Source organism: Accipiter gentilis, chromosome 25 (assembly GCF_929443795.1).
Source record: "Accipiter gentilis chromosome 25, bAccGen1.1, whole genome shotgun sequence".
Classification (NCBI taxonomy): domain Eukaryota; kingdom Metazoa; phylum Chordata; class Aves; order Accipitriformes; family Accipitridae; genus Astur; species Astur gentilis.
The window spans coordinates 15,513,958-15,533,964 of NC_064904.1; the positions used below are offsets into that span (position 1 = coordinate 15,513,958).

Genomic DNA, 20,007 nt, shown 5'->3' on the forward strand with positions numbered 1-20,007 from the left:
CCACTTTGATGCCTGTGATAGAGAAATCTTGGGCGTTGTAAATTCGGTTCCTTTTGGACAAAATATCTCCCTGAGGAGCATACCTAATGCTTTCCAACTTGCTAATGGGCTTCAATGCAAGAGATGACTAGAAAGAAACTCCTCCCTCCAAACATATGTAGTGTGGACGTTGCACCTGAGCACCAGCTCTTTTGTTCCACAGATTTGCTCCTATTGCACTTCTCTGCCAACAGAACCATAGCCTAAGGATCTCACTTTTACTGCGTGCTCATCCGTACGGATGGAAGGTACTACCGCTACCACTGCAAAAGTGGGTGATGGCAAGCTAACAAGTTTAGGAGTCCTGATCTAGAGCTAAATTCTTGCAGGTTATTGATTGAATTTTTAGAAGACTTAAAGGTCAGGAAAAGATGAGAAGGACTGTTTCCGCCCACTCTATGATCTGGATTGTTCCCTGTGTTTGCAGTCCAACGTAGTTCATTTTAATGCAGCCAAGTCAAAAGTAATGATGCTGGGCAAGAACGTGGCTTACAATATTAAGCTCTGAAAGACTGTATTCAGGCAAGTAGTGTTGCACAGAAGGACCTGAGCATTGTGGATTACTATCATGAGTATCTTGATATGAGTTTCTGATACAGTGCACTGTTCAAAGAAGTGACTGTTGATGAATTAAAATGGCAACATGCAGAAAAAAAGAGGGAGATGGTCTGGCTTTCTATACATGCCCCAGTACACTTGTTGTGCACAGGTGGGAGCTCAAAGGAAGGAAGCAAAAATAATCACAGCATTAAAAACAAACAAAGAAACCAACAACTGCCTGGGTTCAGAAGCTCTAGCTTTCCATTTAGCAGCACAGAGATTGAGAAGTGTCATGTCTATGTAAAAATACCTATATATAAATAGACAGTGCATATGCAAATATATATACAGATGCAGAAGAGATCTGGTGGTTTAATGAGAACCAACAGGGAATCAGGCAGATTCAACCTTGAAGTCAGAAACAGTGCTGTAGTTAAATTAGCAGTAAAACTTTAGGAGAAGAGAGCTGGTGGAATCTTTTATAATCTTTTAAGATAAAATTAGGTATTACTTTTTGTAAGATGTATTTTAGTCAAACTTCCGGGAACAATTCAATGGATTATATAGAGAGATTGTAGCTGAGTGACTGCAGTAGTCACTTCAGGCTCTAAAATGTGTAAATCCATAAACAATATTAAAAAAACCACATATGCAGATATATTTCAGAAGGACAAGTTTAATGTCTGTTACAGGGACCATTGCTGTCTCCCAGTTAGCATGGCTTGATGTTATGGCTTAATTACATTTTATTGTTACTGTATATAGTTAATATAGACAGTAGCTTAAATATTGTGTGCGCAGAGATCCTCAGTTTCAATTTCATATGTACATGGGGTTTACTTGGATGGTTCCACGTTTTGGTAATAGAAGAGCAGGTGTTCCCTGTGAGCTAATTGGGAATTCACTTACCCTGTTTTTATATAGCTACTATATTAAGCTTCCCTGCATGTATGTTTGTTTTCATTTCAGGCTCCATTCAGGAAAACTATTACTGATAAAAATCTTTGTTTCAAACAGCACAGTGTAGGAGCGCTGAGCTGAAATTGAATTTGTGAAGTGTTTCTGTTACAGCCTCATCATCTTTATAGTGCTCCAGAGAGGGACAAAGAGAGGACTTTTCAAAACATTTATAGCTGACTTCAGAGTTAAGCCTCCTAGTACTTTCTTTTCTAAACGTTATTTCAGATATAAATGTGGTGACAAAATTAAAGCTTTCTTGAAGCTTGTTGCTTTTAACTGTATATTCATAGTTTCATAGTTCTGCCTTGCCAGGTACTAGTCATCAGATCTGTTCAGAACTTACAGCTCATTCTTTGTGGGGGTATCAGAGCAGCCTTCCCTATCTTCTTGTTTGTTTTTAATGAGTTGACATTGGCTTGTAATTGCCTGGAAAATTTTTTGTCTTGTTTCTGGTCAGAGTTGAGCCTGACAGACACACTGACATGGAGCTTAGAGGCTTCCGGGCATCTCCAGTTTATCATTTTGGCATTTCCAACTTTAGATTCAGTGCCAATGGGTAGATTTTACTGATTTGTTAAATTGGTTTCTGGCACTTGGGTGTTCAAATTCTGCATAGCAGGGGAGCAGTGATGTACTTTTCTACACCCAGTTTGGTGCGTGCTTCTGCAAGGGACAGTCATGGAGGACAGTGTGCAGGCGTCTTTGAGGACATAATAGGGGAGATCTGTCATGATACAACCTTCTAGAATATTGAAGTTCTGGTTTGCTTTACAAGAATATCGTCTGGGCTTGGAGGCATTCCTCATCAGTGGAAGACGGAAGTTTGTATTGATCAATAGTCATTTGTGTTGGCTGTGGGAGAGGAATCGTCAGGGACTGTATACGCAGGTTGGCAGGGATGTCCTTTGGCTTGATGATCCAAAAGAGGTCAGAAGAGAAATGATTCAGCTCTCCAGGTGAAGGAATTTTGGCATGCTGCTTGGGCCCAGGGATAAATACTAAATAGCTACCTTAAGCCTATCTGAGAAAAATTATTCTTTCCAGATTTGATGTAGTGTATTCCCATCTTTGTGTGGTGGCTGTCAAAGTCTCTAATGTACAGCTGGGCAGTTCATGCATGGAAGAACTTGTTGCCTTCGGTTCTCCCTTAGAGGCTTATAAACATTAGCCACCCAGAGGCTACTGATTTAGGTAAGCATGCTATAAATTGACACTGCATGTAAATGAGCTATCATGCTGTGTTGTGGTGATTAATGTAACTGTAATGGCACACATTATCTTTTAAAATTATGATAACCTGGGGAAATCACTTAAAGATAACCTGTTCTGTCTGTTCTTCTCAGGAGAGTATCTGCATTTTGGCTCCATGTATCTTATCTCTACTCCTAATGCAAAAAAGAAAATTAAAGAGAGCAAACTGTATACTAGGACCATATTCTAACTTACATTGCTTTTACTCCTGCGTGTTAATTTTCTCATGCAAAAAACCTGCTTTTGAATTGCCTTGAGACTAGCCTTTTTTTAATAGGCGCTATCCAGAAATCATACTGGTTTTGTTGCAAGCTCAAGATTCAGGTGTCGGTGCTGGCACTTAACTAATTGTGGCTGAACCCTTCATACTTCTGTAATGCTGTTAAGGCCCTGGCACTAACTGTATGAGGCTTGGTTTGACTTAATTTAAACCTTACAGGAATTTGTCTTAGTTTAGCTTTTCATTCTGAAAGTATGTACTTTTCCTTGCAGGTTTTGCTTGTGCCATAAATCAATATTTGTTCCAGTTTCTAAGCACAACAGCTGATGAATACTTATGTTTTTTCTGACCTGTTGGTACAAGTTTCATTAATTTATGTATGGTTAAATTTGGAGAAAAATTTCTTTCTCATTTCAAATGAAGTTTAAAGCAGAAAAAAAAATACAGCTGTGGAATGCCTTTGGTTTTGCTAGTTCCCTACTTTGGTCCAAATCCTGAGAAAGCTGGGATTTTTGAATGTAAAGCATTAATGAAAAATGCTTCAGTAAGTTTGCAGAATCCCAGATGTTTGGATCCAAGGCACCAATAGGTACATTTCCCCCTTTTTACTTGGGAATCCTTTGGGCTGTGTCTTCCCTCTTTTGCCCTGTGCTCTTAACACAGAAACAACTCTGTCCTGCTAATTCTGATACTTTTCCTCCTCTCCCTGCTTTTTCCTATTGGGATAGTAGAAGGAGGAGCTCAGGAATCCTCGAGGAGAGACAAACTATAACGTGTGTATTCCTGGAATAGTTATTTGACTTCTCCTCATGAGACTAGAAGAGTCTTTTCATGGCTCTTGAGAGAAGTGAATGAGTCAGGGGAAGAGGATGAAGGGAGAAAAAGATTATGTCCTAATAAATGCTAGTAATCACTTGGCAGGTATGCATACAGGGCAAGTAGAGTTAAGTATCTATCAGCACCGGCTATGGTAAATGCTGTGTCTGTTAAGAAAGCCATACGACTTGAAAACATGAGATTTACATATACAGTGAAGGCTTTTGTAAAAGTATGTTTTACTGTAATTGTAGTGAAATACACCCTCTTGTGGCAAGAAGGAAAACGTCCAAGCAGAAACCCGTGTGACCTCTTTTTCTATGCTCACTGGTTTGCCTGCCTTCCTCTTCTTTTGTCTTTCCGTTGTGTTCAGTGAATATTCCTCACTGGTATGCACCACATGTGCTTTCCTATAGTTTTTTGTTGTTTCATCTTTCTGTTATGCAGTACCTGAACCTGTTCTTTTTGTCTTTGAAATTCTAAAACTTCACTCTGTTTCAGTCTGGTTTTATCAATATTTGAATTGTGTTTAAACTCTTGGCTTTAAAGTGCCCTTTCTTACTAAGTTGCCAACATATTGAAAATATGCCTTACAGACTAACTTTAGAACATTTACAGGAGTAAAAGGCTGAAAAAATAAATAAGGATGTTGAACATACTAGTTTTGTTTCTTAAATAGCTTAGTTTGTCTGAACTACTATGAACGGGTCATGTATAGACGGGATTAGGAGATAACATGCTGCTTTTCCCAGCTGTTTGATTAACCAGCTTAGAGATGGGTCAAATCCAGTAGCAGGGTGCAAAGAAGGCACAACATTACCTTCAAAGTGCAGAAAAGGCCCTACAGCATGCTTGCAGTTTATCAGATTTGCTGTTAATAAGCTGTACACTCCATTCAGCACTATAATTAACCCAGGAAAGCACTGCGGTTCAGTCTTTGCTGATAGCATGAACCTCACAAAGCCAAGCATTCTCAGCAAAATACCTCTAAATAAGATTAAGCAAAGCGAACCAACCATGAAATAAAATGTAGGCTAAGTGTCGAGCAAATAGTATTTGTTGCTTGCATCTAGTACCAAGTTCTGTACTTGGCATGAGGTGTCCAGGCATATAGTGTGTGAATAGCACTGGCAACAAGTGCTGACACATGAGACCTTAAGCAGATATCATTAATGTTTTCCCTGTGCAAAGGAAAATAACCAAGTGTTGTATGAAAACACTTGTAAATGCATGTTGTTGGCATTTCCCACAACTCCTAAACAGTCATGGGTCTCAGCCCATTGATGCCCAGCAGGGTGGGAATTAAATGTTGGTGGGCTCATCTGGAATATGGTGGACAGAAATGGTGGCAGACTGGGTAATGCTGGGATATCAGTCGAAAGAAGAAACAAAAAGACGTGGAAAAAGGAAAGCCAAGGCTGGTGGCATATTTGTAAAGTGAAAGGTTCCTTAGACCTGTGCTGTTGCTGAAGAACTTTGTCAGACAGCAGGCAAAAGGCACACTGCTTATGTGATGGAGGATTCAGTAGGTATAGACACAGAGAGTCCTGAAATCTAGTACCTATTTGAAAAACAGATCTCATCATGCTTTCTTTCACCTTTCAGGTATCTTGCAATATCTTCAGAACTCTCCCACCTAGTGACAGCAATGAATTTGATCCAGAAGAAGATGAGCCCACCTTGGAGGCATCATGGCCACATTTACAGGTTTTTGATCATTTATCTCAGAAGAAATGCTTATCATTGCTTAATGCATCTAATAATTTTCTTAGCTTTTTTTAACCTGTGAATCAGAACTTGTCTGTGAGACACTAACATTTACTAATACTGTTCATGGCTATAGTATAGTACCTACAAAGACTTTGTGAAATTTGCAAAATGTTAAAGCTTTCTTTCAAAATTGTATTGATGGTGTCCCTCATATTCCTCTTTTCCATCATTGATTTAAAAATTATTTTGCTTTCCAAAATGCTCTGATGCACAAGTGTTTTTCAGCAACTTCAGCAAGAGCATTGTGGGGATGATAACTGCTAGCAGTTTTGCTTTACCGAGGGTAGTTAATTTTCGTACAAAAGTACACAGGTGTTGGCAGCTGATCAGAAAAATGAATGAGAAGCTACGTTCCTATCTAAGTCTTCCTTCCTCTCGCTGGGTCGAGGTTTGCTTTCAGGTGTTTATAGCAGGATGCATGCTCACTGCTGTGTATCATCCCTTCCTCTGTACCTCAAGTGTCAGCACAAGGTATTTTGAACAAAGAACATAAACTAATTTTGGAGAAAGCATCATTGATGCTAATGCAGTAAATTCCTTTATAGAAAATATAGATGCAGATCCTGTCTGTGTTAGTCAGGACAATGACTTGTACCACTAGTAAATTTAGAAGAAGTTTGTCCGAGTAACAGTTCATGGAGTCTGGGAGTTTTTGTGAGCAAAGGAGCACAATTGATCTCAGCATGAAATGAGGATTTTATTTGACAGTTGCATGCACGGTCATTGCATGTGAGCACTTTGTTTCACTCTTTGTGCTCTTAAATTCAGAATCTGTTGAAATGTATGTTTCATCCCTCATTTATATGTAAATTTCACAAAAAATAAGAATCTTAAAAGCTTCAAGGCAGCTCTGAACAGCTCTGCCTGCCTGGGAACAGCACAGGCATACATGTCTGTTATCTTATGTTTGTTGACACTAGTGCTGTAGTTTTAAAAGTCATTACTTACATGGAAGTGATTGAATTTCTTAGCCAGAGGAATCATTACCATTGTCAGGAAGAAATGCACCAAAGTATTTGTCAGGAGCTGATGGAATTGATTTCCTGGTGATTTAATATTAGTTATGTAAGCTGTCACTTTTCCGATGTCATATTTCTAAACTTCTCTCCCCCTTTTTGACTTCCTGTTGCTTCCTTTTAGAAGTCAGAGAACACTGACATAAAGCAGCAGCAGCAGTATTGCAACATTGGTGTCTGCATGGAAAAGTTTAAAATTATTTTAAAATGTAATTTTTAGCTTCCTTTCTCCTTTCAGTATCAATATTCATACTCAGTGAAGTCGGAAAGGAACAAGTTTTCAATGGCTGCTGCTCTTGAAAAGGTTTAGCAAAGAGAATTGCTAGCTGGTAGCTCATTTATCAGTGACAGGTCAGACTTGCTGTCTTATAAGGCCACAGTAGTCCCTGTTTCACTTGACTTCCTTTTTGCCTGGTTCTTATACTCTGCTTTTTCCCCAGTAAAGGAAAAGTCTGTTGCTGTCCCACTGAATAGTTTAGGCAGAGATGGAACTGCATGAAAGTAAGCAGGTTTTCTTTAGCCCTGAGGCTAGTCTTTACAGTAAGTTAGAAACTTGTGAATAAATTCTGATTTGTATCCTTCTGTTTCAAGTTGTAGTAGAACGCTACTCTAAGCAGTTTCTAATTTAATTTAAATATTTCCAACTGTTTCACCAACCCTTTCAGAATTGTAATGTCTGTATTTGATGTGACTTCAGCAGTTCAGAGGGCAGTTGAAATATGCTTTCCAATTACTCTAGGAAGCTTTACAAGATGATAACAAGCATTACAAGAAGGCAGTGCCTGTTCTTAGTGATGAAATGTCTTAGACTGGAGTTAAATAAGCAAAACTAAATTAAAAAGCTCATGTAATTAATTCTAACTCTAAAGTAGTAATTTGATAAAGGAGAAAAATCTTTTTCATTTTTTTAACCTTTTGCTCTGTGGAAAAATAAGTATTTTATTTTCTAGCAAAAGAATTTAGGGAAATACTTAATATAAAGAGTAATCAAGTCATAAACTAAACAATGGATTTTTTTTTTCTTTTGCAGCTTGTATATGAGTTTTTCATACGATTTTTGGAAAGCCAAGAATTTCAGCCCAGCATTGCCAAAAAGTACATAGATCAGAAATTTGTATTGCAGGTAAGCTGATCTGTTTTCTTTAAGGCTTCATGTTGCTTTTTAAAAAAAAAATTTTTTAAAAGATTTTGTTTAGAATTTGAAAGCGTAACTTTATTTGCAACAGAAAAAGGCTAAACAAGCATATACAATGAAAGTTTTCAATCTACGGAGGTAGGGAAATATGTGCGTGTGTTTATATGTCAGTCTCTGTTGCTGTAGATATATAAAATAGTTGGTTTGGCTCCATTTTTGATACCTTAATCAAAATATTTGACTTACTGGTTATGAGAGGGAGCTGAAACAGTAACTGTTAAAAAATGAAAGGTTTATTATCAAGTAGTCTAAAAATGTTGCTATCTAGCGAGACTACTTAAATGCCAGTTTTAATGTGTCTTAATATTGTTAAAATATTTCTGTTGGAAGGGGAGAGTATTTCTTCCTTCTATCTCTGCTGGAGAGCTGGCAACAGGGGCAGAAGTTCATTAACAAACCCATTCTCAGTGCAGTACTGAAAACAGTGATGCTGTAGTGGTTGGGGAAGAAGTAAATCAAAAGGTCATATGAAGTTTAAGCTCTTTTAAAAGCATGGATGAAGAATTGGCATCAACAATAAATGACATTGCAAAGAATGGGTAGCTTTATTTTTGTAGTTTGCATGCCATCATTATGGCTAAAAGGAAGAGATGGCCTCTGTCAATCGATCAGCTGGTAACCAGGTATTTTACATGTATTGCATCTGTCTCCTTCTTGTGTACAAGCTCAGCTTCTTGTGTGCTTCACTTGAAACTACAGTAATTGGTCTTCTCTACTAAGGAATTGTCATCCAGGCCTTGACAGATGCCAGAACAGAGATAGCTGAAGGAAGATGTTTTCTGGGATAAGGCAGGAAACTCCACATATATGACTTTTGTCTTCAGCTTTCAGGAACAGACCTGTCTTGTGTTTTCTGTTCCCATCATGAATTTTTGTATAACCGCAAAGTCAGAAAGAATTTCGTGTTTAATGCTGTCTATAGCTTGCTTTTGAAATCAGGGAAATTTAGAAAGATTCCTCCTTAGAAAAGGGAGTTTCCTTCCAGGCTGAGACTTGAATAAAAGCCAAATTAGAAGTGGCAGGAGATACTCAGCATTTTTGAAGACCTTTCTCTCACCCCTTTGTCATGGAGCTTTTATTTTTCCCTGTAGTGCTCAGGCAATAAAAGTAGTGCTTTTGCAGTCCTTGTATGTTATTTGTATGAAGAATACATGAAAAATGTAGCAAAGAGAGCAATTTGTATCCTTAAATTCAAAGATTCAAAGAAGGGACTTCAGTTTCTTTCTTAACATCACAAGACCTTCTTCACTCTACAAAAGCAATGGGATATACTTATGTTTTTATTTTATCCATCTTCTAAATACAAGAGTATTTTTCATGTGGATCAAACTTCTGTGGTGGAGTTTCCTTTTTGTTCATCTAAATACTGATTTGAACAAGGGGGTGCACCAATCTGATGATCCAGTACTTGGTGGAGATGTAAGACTATGCAGGGGGTGGGGGGTAATCACTCTTGACAGGTTTTTCCAGACTGATTTTATTTTCTTCAGATACAGCAGAATTGCATTAGAAGGAATGCTTGTGTTCTAATTCAAAATCTAGAGGAAATAATTCCTAGATGCTCCTGTTATGTGCTGCTGAACTTGGTCATGACAGGCAGCATCCCGCTCACTTACGCACTTTCAAGGTGTTCAAACCTGTTACAGTTTGGCACAGGATAATGGGTCTAAAAGAAGGGGTTTGGGTGTTCTTTTTTGTTTGTTTTTGGATTTTTTTTTGTTTTTTTTTTAAACCCGTTAGTCTTTATTAAATCTACTAAATGAAAGAATGGTATCTACTGAAAGAGGGATATAGATTTTTAAAACCTATGTATCTGAAAATGTATGATACGACAATTAAGAGTTCAAAACAATTCTAAGAATTCGTAAGTTCTTGCCACATGGGCTAGGCGATGTGTTTTTATATATTGCTATGCACAGTATGTCAATTTAAAATTCACATTTTTCCATAAAAAATTCTGTTGAGCAAGTAGGTATGTTTCCCTGTGTATAAGTGTTTGTGTTTAGCCTGTAGGAACTGGGGTGTCCTTCCACTTACTGCTGTATTTGTTGTGTGTCTAGAGTAACTCCTAAGAATCTGTGACTACAGATCATTTACATAGGAAACCAGTTTAAGACTTAAGAACATGAAACATGTTTGGTGTTTCATGACACTGACAACACAAGTGTGACAGTCTTTGAAATCAGCTTTCTGTCTAAATTAATTTGTTTTGTTTTTGTTTTTTTTTTTAAATTTGAGGAACTTTAATGAAGTGTTTCTTGGCAGTAAGAATGCCTATATGAAAAAATGATACGGTTTTTTTAAGGCACATTTTTCAAGCTTTTTCTTTTTTGCTTGTTTTTTGCTTTTGGTTTTTGGAATATAGATGCGTTTCTGGCTTTCAGCTATATGTTTTGATAAAATGCTGTACTTAACAGTGTAACTGTTCATTTCTAAAGCCTGCTTATATACAGTCTGAAATGGTTGGCAGTGGTTGCTAAGAGACATACTATTCAAATATATCCACAAGTGTCTGTGTTATGTAGGTTGCTATTTTGGAAAAATTATTTCCCTTTTCTATGTTTAGTGTCAGAATAGTCACGTACACTATGGAAGTCTTGCAGCTTATCCATAAAAATAAGACTTTAAATTGCTGAAACCTGATAACAAATTGGACATATCAAAATAATCTTCTCTCTCTTAAAAAAAAAAAAAAAAAAAAAAAAGAGAGACTGAGTCTTAGTTCAGCAATGTTTCCACAGAGGATCTGTATAAGAGAACTGGAAATATAAATACTTTGCTCCTAAAAGCAATCCAATAAGAAAATTAAAAACATAAGTGTTTCCAGCTGTTTGCTGTCTTTGGGTGAAATTTGCTATTTGGGGAAGGATGAGGTGACTATTTATTTATTTAACTGTAGAACTAATTGAACAAAGCAATGTGTTCATAACCTCTGGGGGGCAGCTGACAAATCTCGTCGTTTCCTCATGAAATTCCCACCATAGATTCTTATTGCAAGGAAAAGACAGTGGCATCTCATTACAAGCTACAGAAACATCCAAAACAATGAAGAATACATACATCATTCTTAAATCTGGATGTTAGAAAGCAAAATCCCAGACAGTTTAACAACTTTTAATCATGTTTTTCTGTCTTCTTTTTCTTTTCCACCTCCTCAAAGTTGTGTAGCAGTTTAACAGAGATCAGGTAGTATACATACACTGACATACCTACTTATAATAGGTATTTATAATCTATCTATTTGTGAATCCAAGATAATTTTGTTTTCTACCATTTCCTGTAATAATTTTCTGACAGCATCTTCTGTATTTGTAAGACCTCTTTGGCAAACTCTCTTCATTTCTCTGGCAAGATGGGTACTGGTTAGCAGTTACTTTCTTTTTCAAGCAAGAGGGATACTGTTTGCTTATGATTACTACCTTAAACTTCTCTGTTTTCTGTGCATTGGAGGTAGGTAGGGTTTTGGGGGCCTTGTTTTTTTTGTTGGTTGGTTTTGGTTTTAAATAATGTTTACCTTCTAACTTATTCCAACTGGCTGCCAGAATAGCAAATGCTGTGGTGTCAAAAAAGATGAAAAAGAAGGGGTAAGGGGAAGCTCATACTTTTGTGGTGGAGGATTCAAGGGGAATAGAACAAAGATCTGCCGGTGATATTCGTCCTGCTCATTTCATGCCTTAATTATTAGAGGCAACTTCAGGTGTCAGTGTTTTGAGATATATTTTGGACAATACAAGATACTGGATGGTAGGGGTTTTTGACTGAGTAGCACATAATCATTTTGCTGTTTTAAAACCTTATTTAAGAATTAATTAGTAAAGGTGGGTTTTCTTTTGTTGTTTTTTTTGTTTTGGTTTGGTTTTGTTTTTTTTTAAACTGGATATTGAAGTTGCCATTTTGTTCAACCTGAGGATTAATTCCCCCTGATGCTTTGATTTGTGTTGTTTGGTGGAGATCCTGTAACAGCAGATCCAGTACTGGCATAGATTTCACTGTTGAGTCTTTCTACAGCATGAAGTCCATGCAATGACTAGGAAGGCTTAAGAGCTCATAATATAAATTGCAAGGAATTAGAAAAAATGTGACCTTGACGCAATGTTGTGGGAACAAAATATTAAAGCAAATGAGGATCTTTTAGTTCTGCAGAATGAAGGAATGGTGGATGGTAAGAGGCAAACTGTCTTATTTTGTAGATATGACAGCACCTAAGAATATATATTATTTATTTTTGTGGAGAAGGAAGGCAGCACTGTGGAGCCAGTTAATCAAAGGTTTATTAGTTGTTTGAAGATTTCCAAAGTTTTGTTATGTCAGAAGTGGAAACTAATAAACTGAGTTTTGTGATGTTGTACTGGGATTACAACAGACTTTTTAATACTGTATTTCTACACCTTGGATAACATGGCTATCACATTCTTACATGCATGTGCTTTCATGAATTTAACTTCTGTAGAGAAGTCTGTGTCATACTTGTCAAATGTCTACTGTTTCAGTTCTCTTTTTCCTTTAAACACAGCTGTTGGAGCTGTTTGACAGCGAAGACCCTCGAGAACGAGACTACCTAAAAACAGTCTTGCACAGAATTTATGGCAAGTTTCTGGGTCTTAGAGCATTTATCCGAAAACAGATTAATAATATTTTTCTACGGTAAGTTGTGGAAGAAGGTACTTTTTGCTTATGAACATTTTAGGAAACTGATATATTACTTATATTTAACTTTTCTTTTTTTAGATTTGTTTATGAAACTGAACACTTCAATGGCGTAGCTGAACTGTTGGAAATTTTAGGAAGGTAAATGAGTCCTTACTTATTATCTATCTCAAACTTCCCTTCTGGACATGTCACAATAGTGTCAGATTCGGAAAAAGTATTACTATAAGCCCTGATTCTGAAAACAGATGTGCGCACATGCTCATCTTTAAGCCCATGTGCAAATCTCTGTCACATCTTTGCCAAGAGTATATAACTGGATACAAGTTACAGCCGAAAGTGTTGGATTGATGTTGTGTGTGTGTATGTGTGTGTTAAATTTTGCGTACTTCATCCTTACATGCTGCAGAAATTATTTTTTTGAGCACACTAACTGTGAATATTTTGAATAAATCTAACTCTTGCAAGTTAATTACTCAAGAACACCTTGCTTATATGAATTTACAGACCATATAGACAAGGTCTTATCTGTTTGGCAACCAGTTTCTGCAGCTGTTTATGTGATTATTCCTAAATCGGAGCTGAATTGCTACCTAGATATGTACTGCACCGCTAATATAAAGCACAACAAAAGTCAGCACCTGTTTACAAATGGCATGAGCCTGCTATTTGTAAACAGGTGCTGACTGCTAAATTATTTTAATCTAGAAAGTGCTTGTTCAGACCTCAAGAGCGTTTTCTGTGATGATAACACTAACAAATATTTTTCTTCTAATTTCTAGTATTATCAATGGTTTTGCTTTACCTCTGAAGGCAGAGCATAAACAGTTTCTGGTGAAGGTGCTGATCCCTTTGCATACTGTCAGGAGTTTATCACTCTTCCACGCACAGGTAGAAATTATAAAAATATTTTCTGCTCAGTTAGAATGATGTATTTTTTTAAAAAATTGCTTTGGAAATTTAATTGCGTAGCACATAAAAGGTGGAGGTAAAGTTTTGAAATGTGGAAAAAGTGCAATAGATTTTTTTAAAAAATTAATTTAATGTGCTTTGTATGACAAATGTCTTGCTTCTGATTAGATAATTAAAAGTGTAACATACATCTGTAATATTTTGGGGGTGTTGTGTAGTAGTTAAACTCTCTGTTTAGGTTTTCTTCTCTGCTGCTTTCTCACTGTCACAAGTTTGCCTTTCCATTTCCCTCTCCCAAGAGAAAGTTTGGGTTTCCTTAGTCTTGTGCTGTCAAGGCTTTTCTTCATCCTGGCAACTTTCTGAATACCAATACCCACATTTTTGCATAATCTTTAACATTCTCCCTCAAGATTTCTTAATACTGCATTTATGCTCTCATATATCTTTTTATACATTCAGCTTTCATGATGTAATTTTTCCTCTGATAAGTGATACCTGTTCCCTTTCTCTCTGATTTTCAGGTAGTGCAGTCTTTCTTACACTGATAAAGCTGTGCTTTCTAAATATGTTATTCCAGGTTTTAGCTGTGTTGGCTCATCTTGCAAGAGCTTCCATGATTTTGCCGATGTATAAAATGTGTAAAAAAGATGCAGTTTCAGAGAGTAACAGAAGCTTCAAAACATTGGTTGTATGACTGTATTTAGAATTCCACATTGCTCTGATTTTTTTTATATATGCTACTTCATCATCCTATTTTTTTTGCAATGTGTTCTGTTGTTTCTTATGAACTGAACTTTGAGTGGATTTGCACAGTGCAAGCTGTGCATCTCAGTTCAAAATTGGATGCAATTTAAGAAAGCTCTATAGCATCTTGCCTTGAGTCTCTCACTTTTTTAAAAATTGTTTCTTTGTGGTTTCTTTATAGAAATGTTCTAACTTCATTTTCTTAAATCTTTACTGCTTCACAGCTGGCGTATTGCATAGTACAGTTTCTGGAGAAAGACCCTTCACTCACAGAACCAGTAAATATTTCTTTCATACTTTTTCTTTTTTTGCATCATAAATGGCTTTCCCTGTTGAGAGAAAAGTAAAAAAATAAACTTTTTTTTTTCCTTCTAATTTAGGTCATTAGAGGTTTAATGAAATTCTGGCCAAAAACCTGCAGTCAGAAAGAGGTAAGTGTTACTAGTAGATAGCTAGTAAAACCAAAACATAAGAGTTATTTTGTTCTACAGTATAATAGGCAAGGAATCTTTAGATATCTCCAGGTAGGTAGCACATGCTGTGGTGGAACTTGGTATTAATTCTTGTAGGTGATTTTCCATATTTGAATTCTCTTTTCTTGGACAGTTTTGATTATGAAGATAAAAGCTTGATAACCATGGTTTCTATTCACAAAATAAGCGCTGGTTCTTCTGCAGAGAATTTCTTGTTTTAGAAAGGAGAAAATAAACATTGTTTAGGACAGATTGAAAAACACTGTTAGATTTGGAGTTGTTTATATGTGAGGATAGTATTTTTCTAGGGAAGATGAAAGATATTTTATTGTCTGGAGTTTACCTACTAAACATGTAAAAGATGCAGTTAGACCTTTGCATTTTCATTTCAAATTCTTGATGCAAATCTGAGTTTCCCTAATGAGATTTAGTGACACAGCAAAACCATTACTTTGAATATTACTTCAAAAAATGAGGTAAAATCAAAAGACTCTCCATAGTTAACAAAGTTTAAGGCTTGGCCAAATCCTTTGTCTGTATGAGGCCAGGTTTTCAGCACGGATACACTGGTGCAGTTCTGAATTTTGTTGTAAAGGACTACTTTAAACACAGCATTTGCACACACTCGTCCTCCTTCTTTTAAGAGACTGAATCCAGAAGCTGCTACAGGTAGAACATTTTTCGAGAGAGGGTCTTGCAGAGCTAGTGAGGCTTCCATTTCGCCCTGAAGTGGTAGAATTTGAGGGTTACCAGTATTTTGCTGATCAAGATGATTCAGAGGTTTTATATTCAATGCTTCCTTCTTTGTCTTTAGGTCATGTTCCTAGGAGAGCTGGAGGAAATCTTGGATGTAATCGAACCATCACAATTTGTCAAAATCCAGGAACCCTTGTTTAAACAAATTGCCAAGTGTGTCTCTAGCCCTCATTTTCAGGTCAGTGGTAGAGGTTATTGTTTGTATAGGAATGTATAGTCTCAATTTCAAACATAACACCCCCCAGATGTAAATATTGTATTACATTATGTGGTTTTAAATACTTGTCTTCTGGATTTCTACGGAAGAGGGTATGTTGCAGTGGAAGTTTAGTTCTGAGCTCCATGAAGAACTTGTTAGTTCAGCACAGAACTTGCTGCTCTGAGCCACCTAAGGCCTTAAACTGTATCCAAGCAGACTTTGAGCCCTTCTGACTGTAGGTGACGGGTACTTACTATACGGCCTTCAGACTGATAGACCATATAGGATGTATTTGCTCCCGTTTTTAGCGTGGTGTTGTGCAGCATTCATGCTTTCCTACTTCCTTCTGTAAGCAGATGTCTGGTCAGAGGTGATAGAACCCATAGTCTGTTTTCTTCACATTGCATAATGGGAAGAAAGGAAGTGAATAGGATTTAAATTGAATCATATATGAAGAGGAGTAAGGATTTGTGGCCTGTTGTGTCTCAATATTAAGCTAGGTGACCTATTGTGGCACAAAGGCAGATGTGACTGTTTTCAGCTCTTCCTTGGACTACATTTATTTCCAGCATAATTTAGATCAGTGTTTTCCCTCCTACCTCCCCCCCAGCTCCTCCCCAAGGTGATTATTATCATCGGTACCTTCCCCACACTTATGATCTCTCCCCCTTATTCAGCTCAGCTACTGGGCCTTTTCCTGTCTCCTTCCTCCAGTATCCCAGCACTGCTCTCTCCCTTCTGACTGCAGTCGCAGGATTGAAGGAAAGGGGTGATGGGAAGTCTGTCTGCTCTCCCTTCCCCTCCACAGCTGCAGCATTAATGCAGTGTCTGCACCTGGTCTTCAGTGAGTAACAACATACCACTCAGGGGAAAGACAGAGTGGATGCTGTGGGATCTGAATTATAGGATAAAAACTTAATGCCATTAAGGCATGTTATGCTGCTGATTAGAGTTTTAATTCCAAAGGTAATGATTCCTGTTAATTCATCTTTGTGAAATTTCTCTGTGATTTGTTTTTCCTTCAGAAGATTACAAAATTATAGGTATCTGAATTCCTGTTAATATTTTATTCCTTTGACTCAAAGGTGGCCGAAAGAGCACTGTATTATTGGAATAACGAATACATCATGAGTTTGATAGAGGAGAATTCAAATGTTATACTTCCCATCATGTTTTCCAGCCTTTATAGGATTTCTAAAGAACACTGGAATCCGTAAGTTCTTACCATTACACTTTATCTTACCTTTTGACATACTACTGATAGACTTAGGGAATGTCTGCTGAAGAACACCTGAACAAACAGGAGAGATCCAAATTCAAAGCTGGCATGAGCAGGTGCAACTCTGTTAATGCCAATATATATTAGTCTGTACTTGAGCTTGTCTCAAAATGTTTTTAATTATCTGGTATGTGTACAAAAATCAGTACTTTATGGGATAAAAATAGACCTCACGAGTTGGAAAAAGATAAATTAGATGTTACATTGTTATTGAAGAAGAAGTGTTGCTCATCAAGCATTTCTGCTACACAGTTTTTTATGAACTCATTAACGTCTTAAGCCTGATCACAAATTGTCTAGAAGAATATCGCTTGGCATTAATAAATCTTTGTGGCTGTATCATGGATGATACTGATACCTCTGGTAGAACTCTGGTACTAGCGTTTTTCTAAACATCTAAGAAGCATATAGACAACCGTATATTCTTAGCTTGAGCTGTTTTTTCCAAGTTGAAATAAATACAGCTGTTATGTATTATGCACAGTAATAGAGTAATTGCTTCATCTTGATATCATGTTAATTTGGAATTTTTATTTTTAAACTGAATAACCTAGTAGAAAGTGTTTTAATGGAAAATACTGTTACAGTTAGATGCCATGTATTCTACACTTTAGTTGAAAAGATTTTTTAAGTCAAAGTGGTTACCATTTTAGTAAACCCAATATTTTTAATGATCTGTGCTACGTTCAGGTCCCAGTATTTTTAATGATCTGTACTACGTTCAGGTCCCAGTTGCTTTAAGACCCTACTGTAAAGTATTTGTAAAATATTTCCTCTTTTAAAACACTAGTCTTTTTGTTCTGTGTGTAGCCAAACCTCAACTTTGTGTGCTTTCATGACAAATCTAATGCTACTGGAAAGCTTTTGTAATTAACGCTCAGCACAAAAAGACACTTTCCATGGCGTAATACCACATCACTAGTCTCCAACCTGCCCATGCTCCTGCCCAGCCTTTTATACCTATGCGCTGGGATGCTTCTGGTACTGAGAGTATTCCAGTATCCCAATCCTCAGAGTTTTCATACCCACAGGAATGTTGTACCTTTGACACACAAGCCAGGTTAAGATACATGTAAAACAAAGAAGGTATTTAAAGAATTTTTATATTCATAAGAACGTTTTTAAATGCAGGCAACAAAAATGAAAGTTTTATTGAAAGAGGTGAATGATAGATGGGGGGAACGTGGGAAATGGTGCATAGTTTGTCTGCTATATAGGTTTGCTCCAAAGGTTCCTGGCACCTGTAATGTTGATACACTGCCTCCTGGCTGAAGAGCTGTTTCTTAAGCAGCCCCATGTCTGTATATGACAACCATCATAGCAGATCAGGAACTGGGATCTCTTCAATTGATAATCTATTCCAAATTCTTTGAAAGTTTTTTAGATTTGTTTCTTTCCTTTCTCCCTTTTCAGTTGCTTTGTTGTTTCTTTATCTTCAACTCTGCCACAAAGGAATTTTGACCTCGAGATAATCAGACTGTTCGCAGACCCATCTTACTTTGGGAATTCTAGTATATTTTAGGTTAGTTATCCAGTCAGATGATATAAAAGAGTAAACCCATTCTGCCTTTTTTGAACCTTTGTGGGACAGAATGCCTTTGAAGCCATTTTGAAATTATTATTGTTATACATCATTTTTTCCTTTATGAACAGATCATGCCTGTCATGTTTTACACAATTAAGCGACTTGAATTCAAATAAGCAGTGGTGTATTGGTTCTTGGGTAAGGTCAGGAACAGGAATAAGCAAAGTAGGCAGAGGTTTATAGAGATATATATCTATGTCTATAGATATACAGATACTATATATATTTTATATATGTGTGTATATATATACACACACACACGCACACACACAGAGTTTTACACAGATACTGCAGCACTCATCTGAAGGACTTGTGGGTTTTTTTAAGAGTTTTTTGCTGTACCAAAGTGAAAATGAATGTGAAATGTATGAGTACAAGGAAATCACTCTTGAAATACAGCCTTCTCTTTTGCATAGATGCACTGAATATTCAGCTTCATAGAAAAATCATAAGGAAATATGAATCACTCCCATTTCATGTTTGAATTCTATTCCTTCTGCCAGCACTGATGATTTGAATCCCTGGAGTTGCTTTCAGAATTGCACTACAGCATGAGGGAAGAGTCTGTAGTTACATGTAATAGCTTTCTGTTGTTACCTTTTACCCTAGAGTTTTGGTTTGCTCCATTTAAGTAGTCAGTAGAGACATGACAGCTATTCTCACCTTTAAATATGTTAATCAAAAGTAGTTTCACTGAAATCAAAGAATTTACGTTATCATACTTGCAAGAGCAGAATTGGTTGCAGAAATGCTGGTAAGAGAAGACACTTTTATTTCACGTTTGATTTCACTTGAAACTAATAGATTCCTTTCTTTTTTCTTTTTTAATGTTTCACAGGGCTATTGTGGCTTTGGTCTACAATGTGTTGAAGGCATTTATGGAAATGAACAGCACCATGTTTGACGAGCTGACAGCCACTTACAAGTCAGATCGTCAGCGGTAACTTTTTAAAGCTTTTTTTGTCAGCGTGCTCTTTAGTTTTTCCCTTAAACTCAGGTGCAATTGCATAGTCTCACACATAATAGACACAATACCTTATTTTTCCCCCTGCAAGATGTAAGCTAATATCATGTACAGGTTGTTCTCTACTCCTTATGAAATACAGTATCCATTGCTTTGCTTGGGATTCTGCATTCCTCATGGAATTCCTTTTGATGCCGTATTCCAAAAGACTTAAATGTATCAAGATCTTCAATAATAAAAGACAAACAAGGGTTTAAAGATAACACTTCGCTTACTGACTTCAGAAAAGTTTCGCTGAAGTTTGGGAAGAGACGTGAGGGAAAACCCTAAGATCTGATTTTCTAAACTACTGTTCTTAGGTTAGATGTGGTCAAAGCAAAGAGGCATCTCTCAATCCTTTTATTTCTTGTTCAGTAGCTGAGTGTTTTAGCAAGCAGGATTCTTAGATACACCATTCATACAATCATTCGTTCCACCCTAGTAAAATGCTTTTTGTCTATTCTCCTATTTTCCTTAATCTTTGTTTTCCAATTATAGCGCAGCATCTTTACTCAAAAGCTTCAGCTTATCCAAAGCATCAGGTGAAAAAAATGAGGAAACTTCAGGAACTCTGAACAGTTTGAAACTTTAAGTCACACCTT

General features: G+C 36.8%; 1 protein-coding gene across 4 annotated transcripts in view; it reads left to right on the forward strand.

Moving 5' to 3' along the window:
• PPP2R5E (protein phosphatase 2 regulatory subunit B'epsilon) overlaps window positions 1–20,007 on the forward strand; it is a 75,069-nt gene that overhangs the window by 50,935 nt on the left and 4,127 nt on the right. For 3 of the 4 annotated variants that reach the window (XM_049828841.1, XM_049828842.1, XM_049828844.1), the window contains 10 exons: window positions 5,432–5,533; window positions 7,643–7,735; window positions 12,321–12,451; window positions 12,536–12,595; window positions 13,237–13,345; window positions 14,335–14,388; window positions 14,491–14,541; window positions 15,398–15,517; window positions 16,624–16,751; window positions 19,241–19,342. In XM_049828841.1, the coding sequence (XP_049684798.1) occupies window positions 5,432–5,533; window positions 7,643–7,735; window positions 12,321–12,451; window positions 12,536–12,595; window positions 13,237–13,345; window positions 14,335–14,388; window positions 14,491–14,541; window positions 15,398–15,517; window positions 16,624–16,751; window positions 19,241–19,342 (950 nt within the window). The remainder of the gene's footprint in view (window positions 1–5,431; window positions 5,534–7,642; window positions 7,736–12,320; window positions 12,452–12,535; window positions 12,596–13,236; window positions 13,346–14,334; window positions 14,389–14,490; window positions 14,542–15,397; window positions 15,518–16,623; window positions 16,752–19,240; window positions 19,343–20,007) is intronic. The other variant, XM_049828843.1, reaches the window with a different exon arrangement.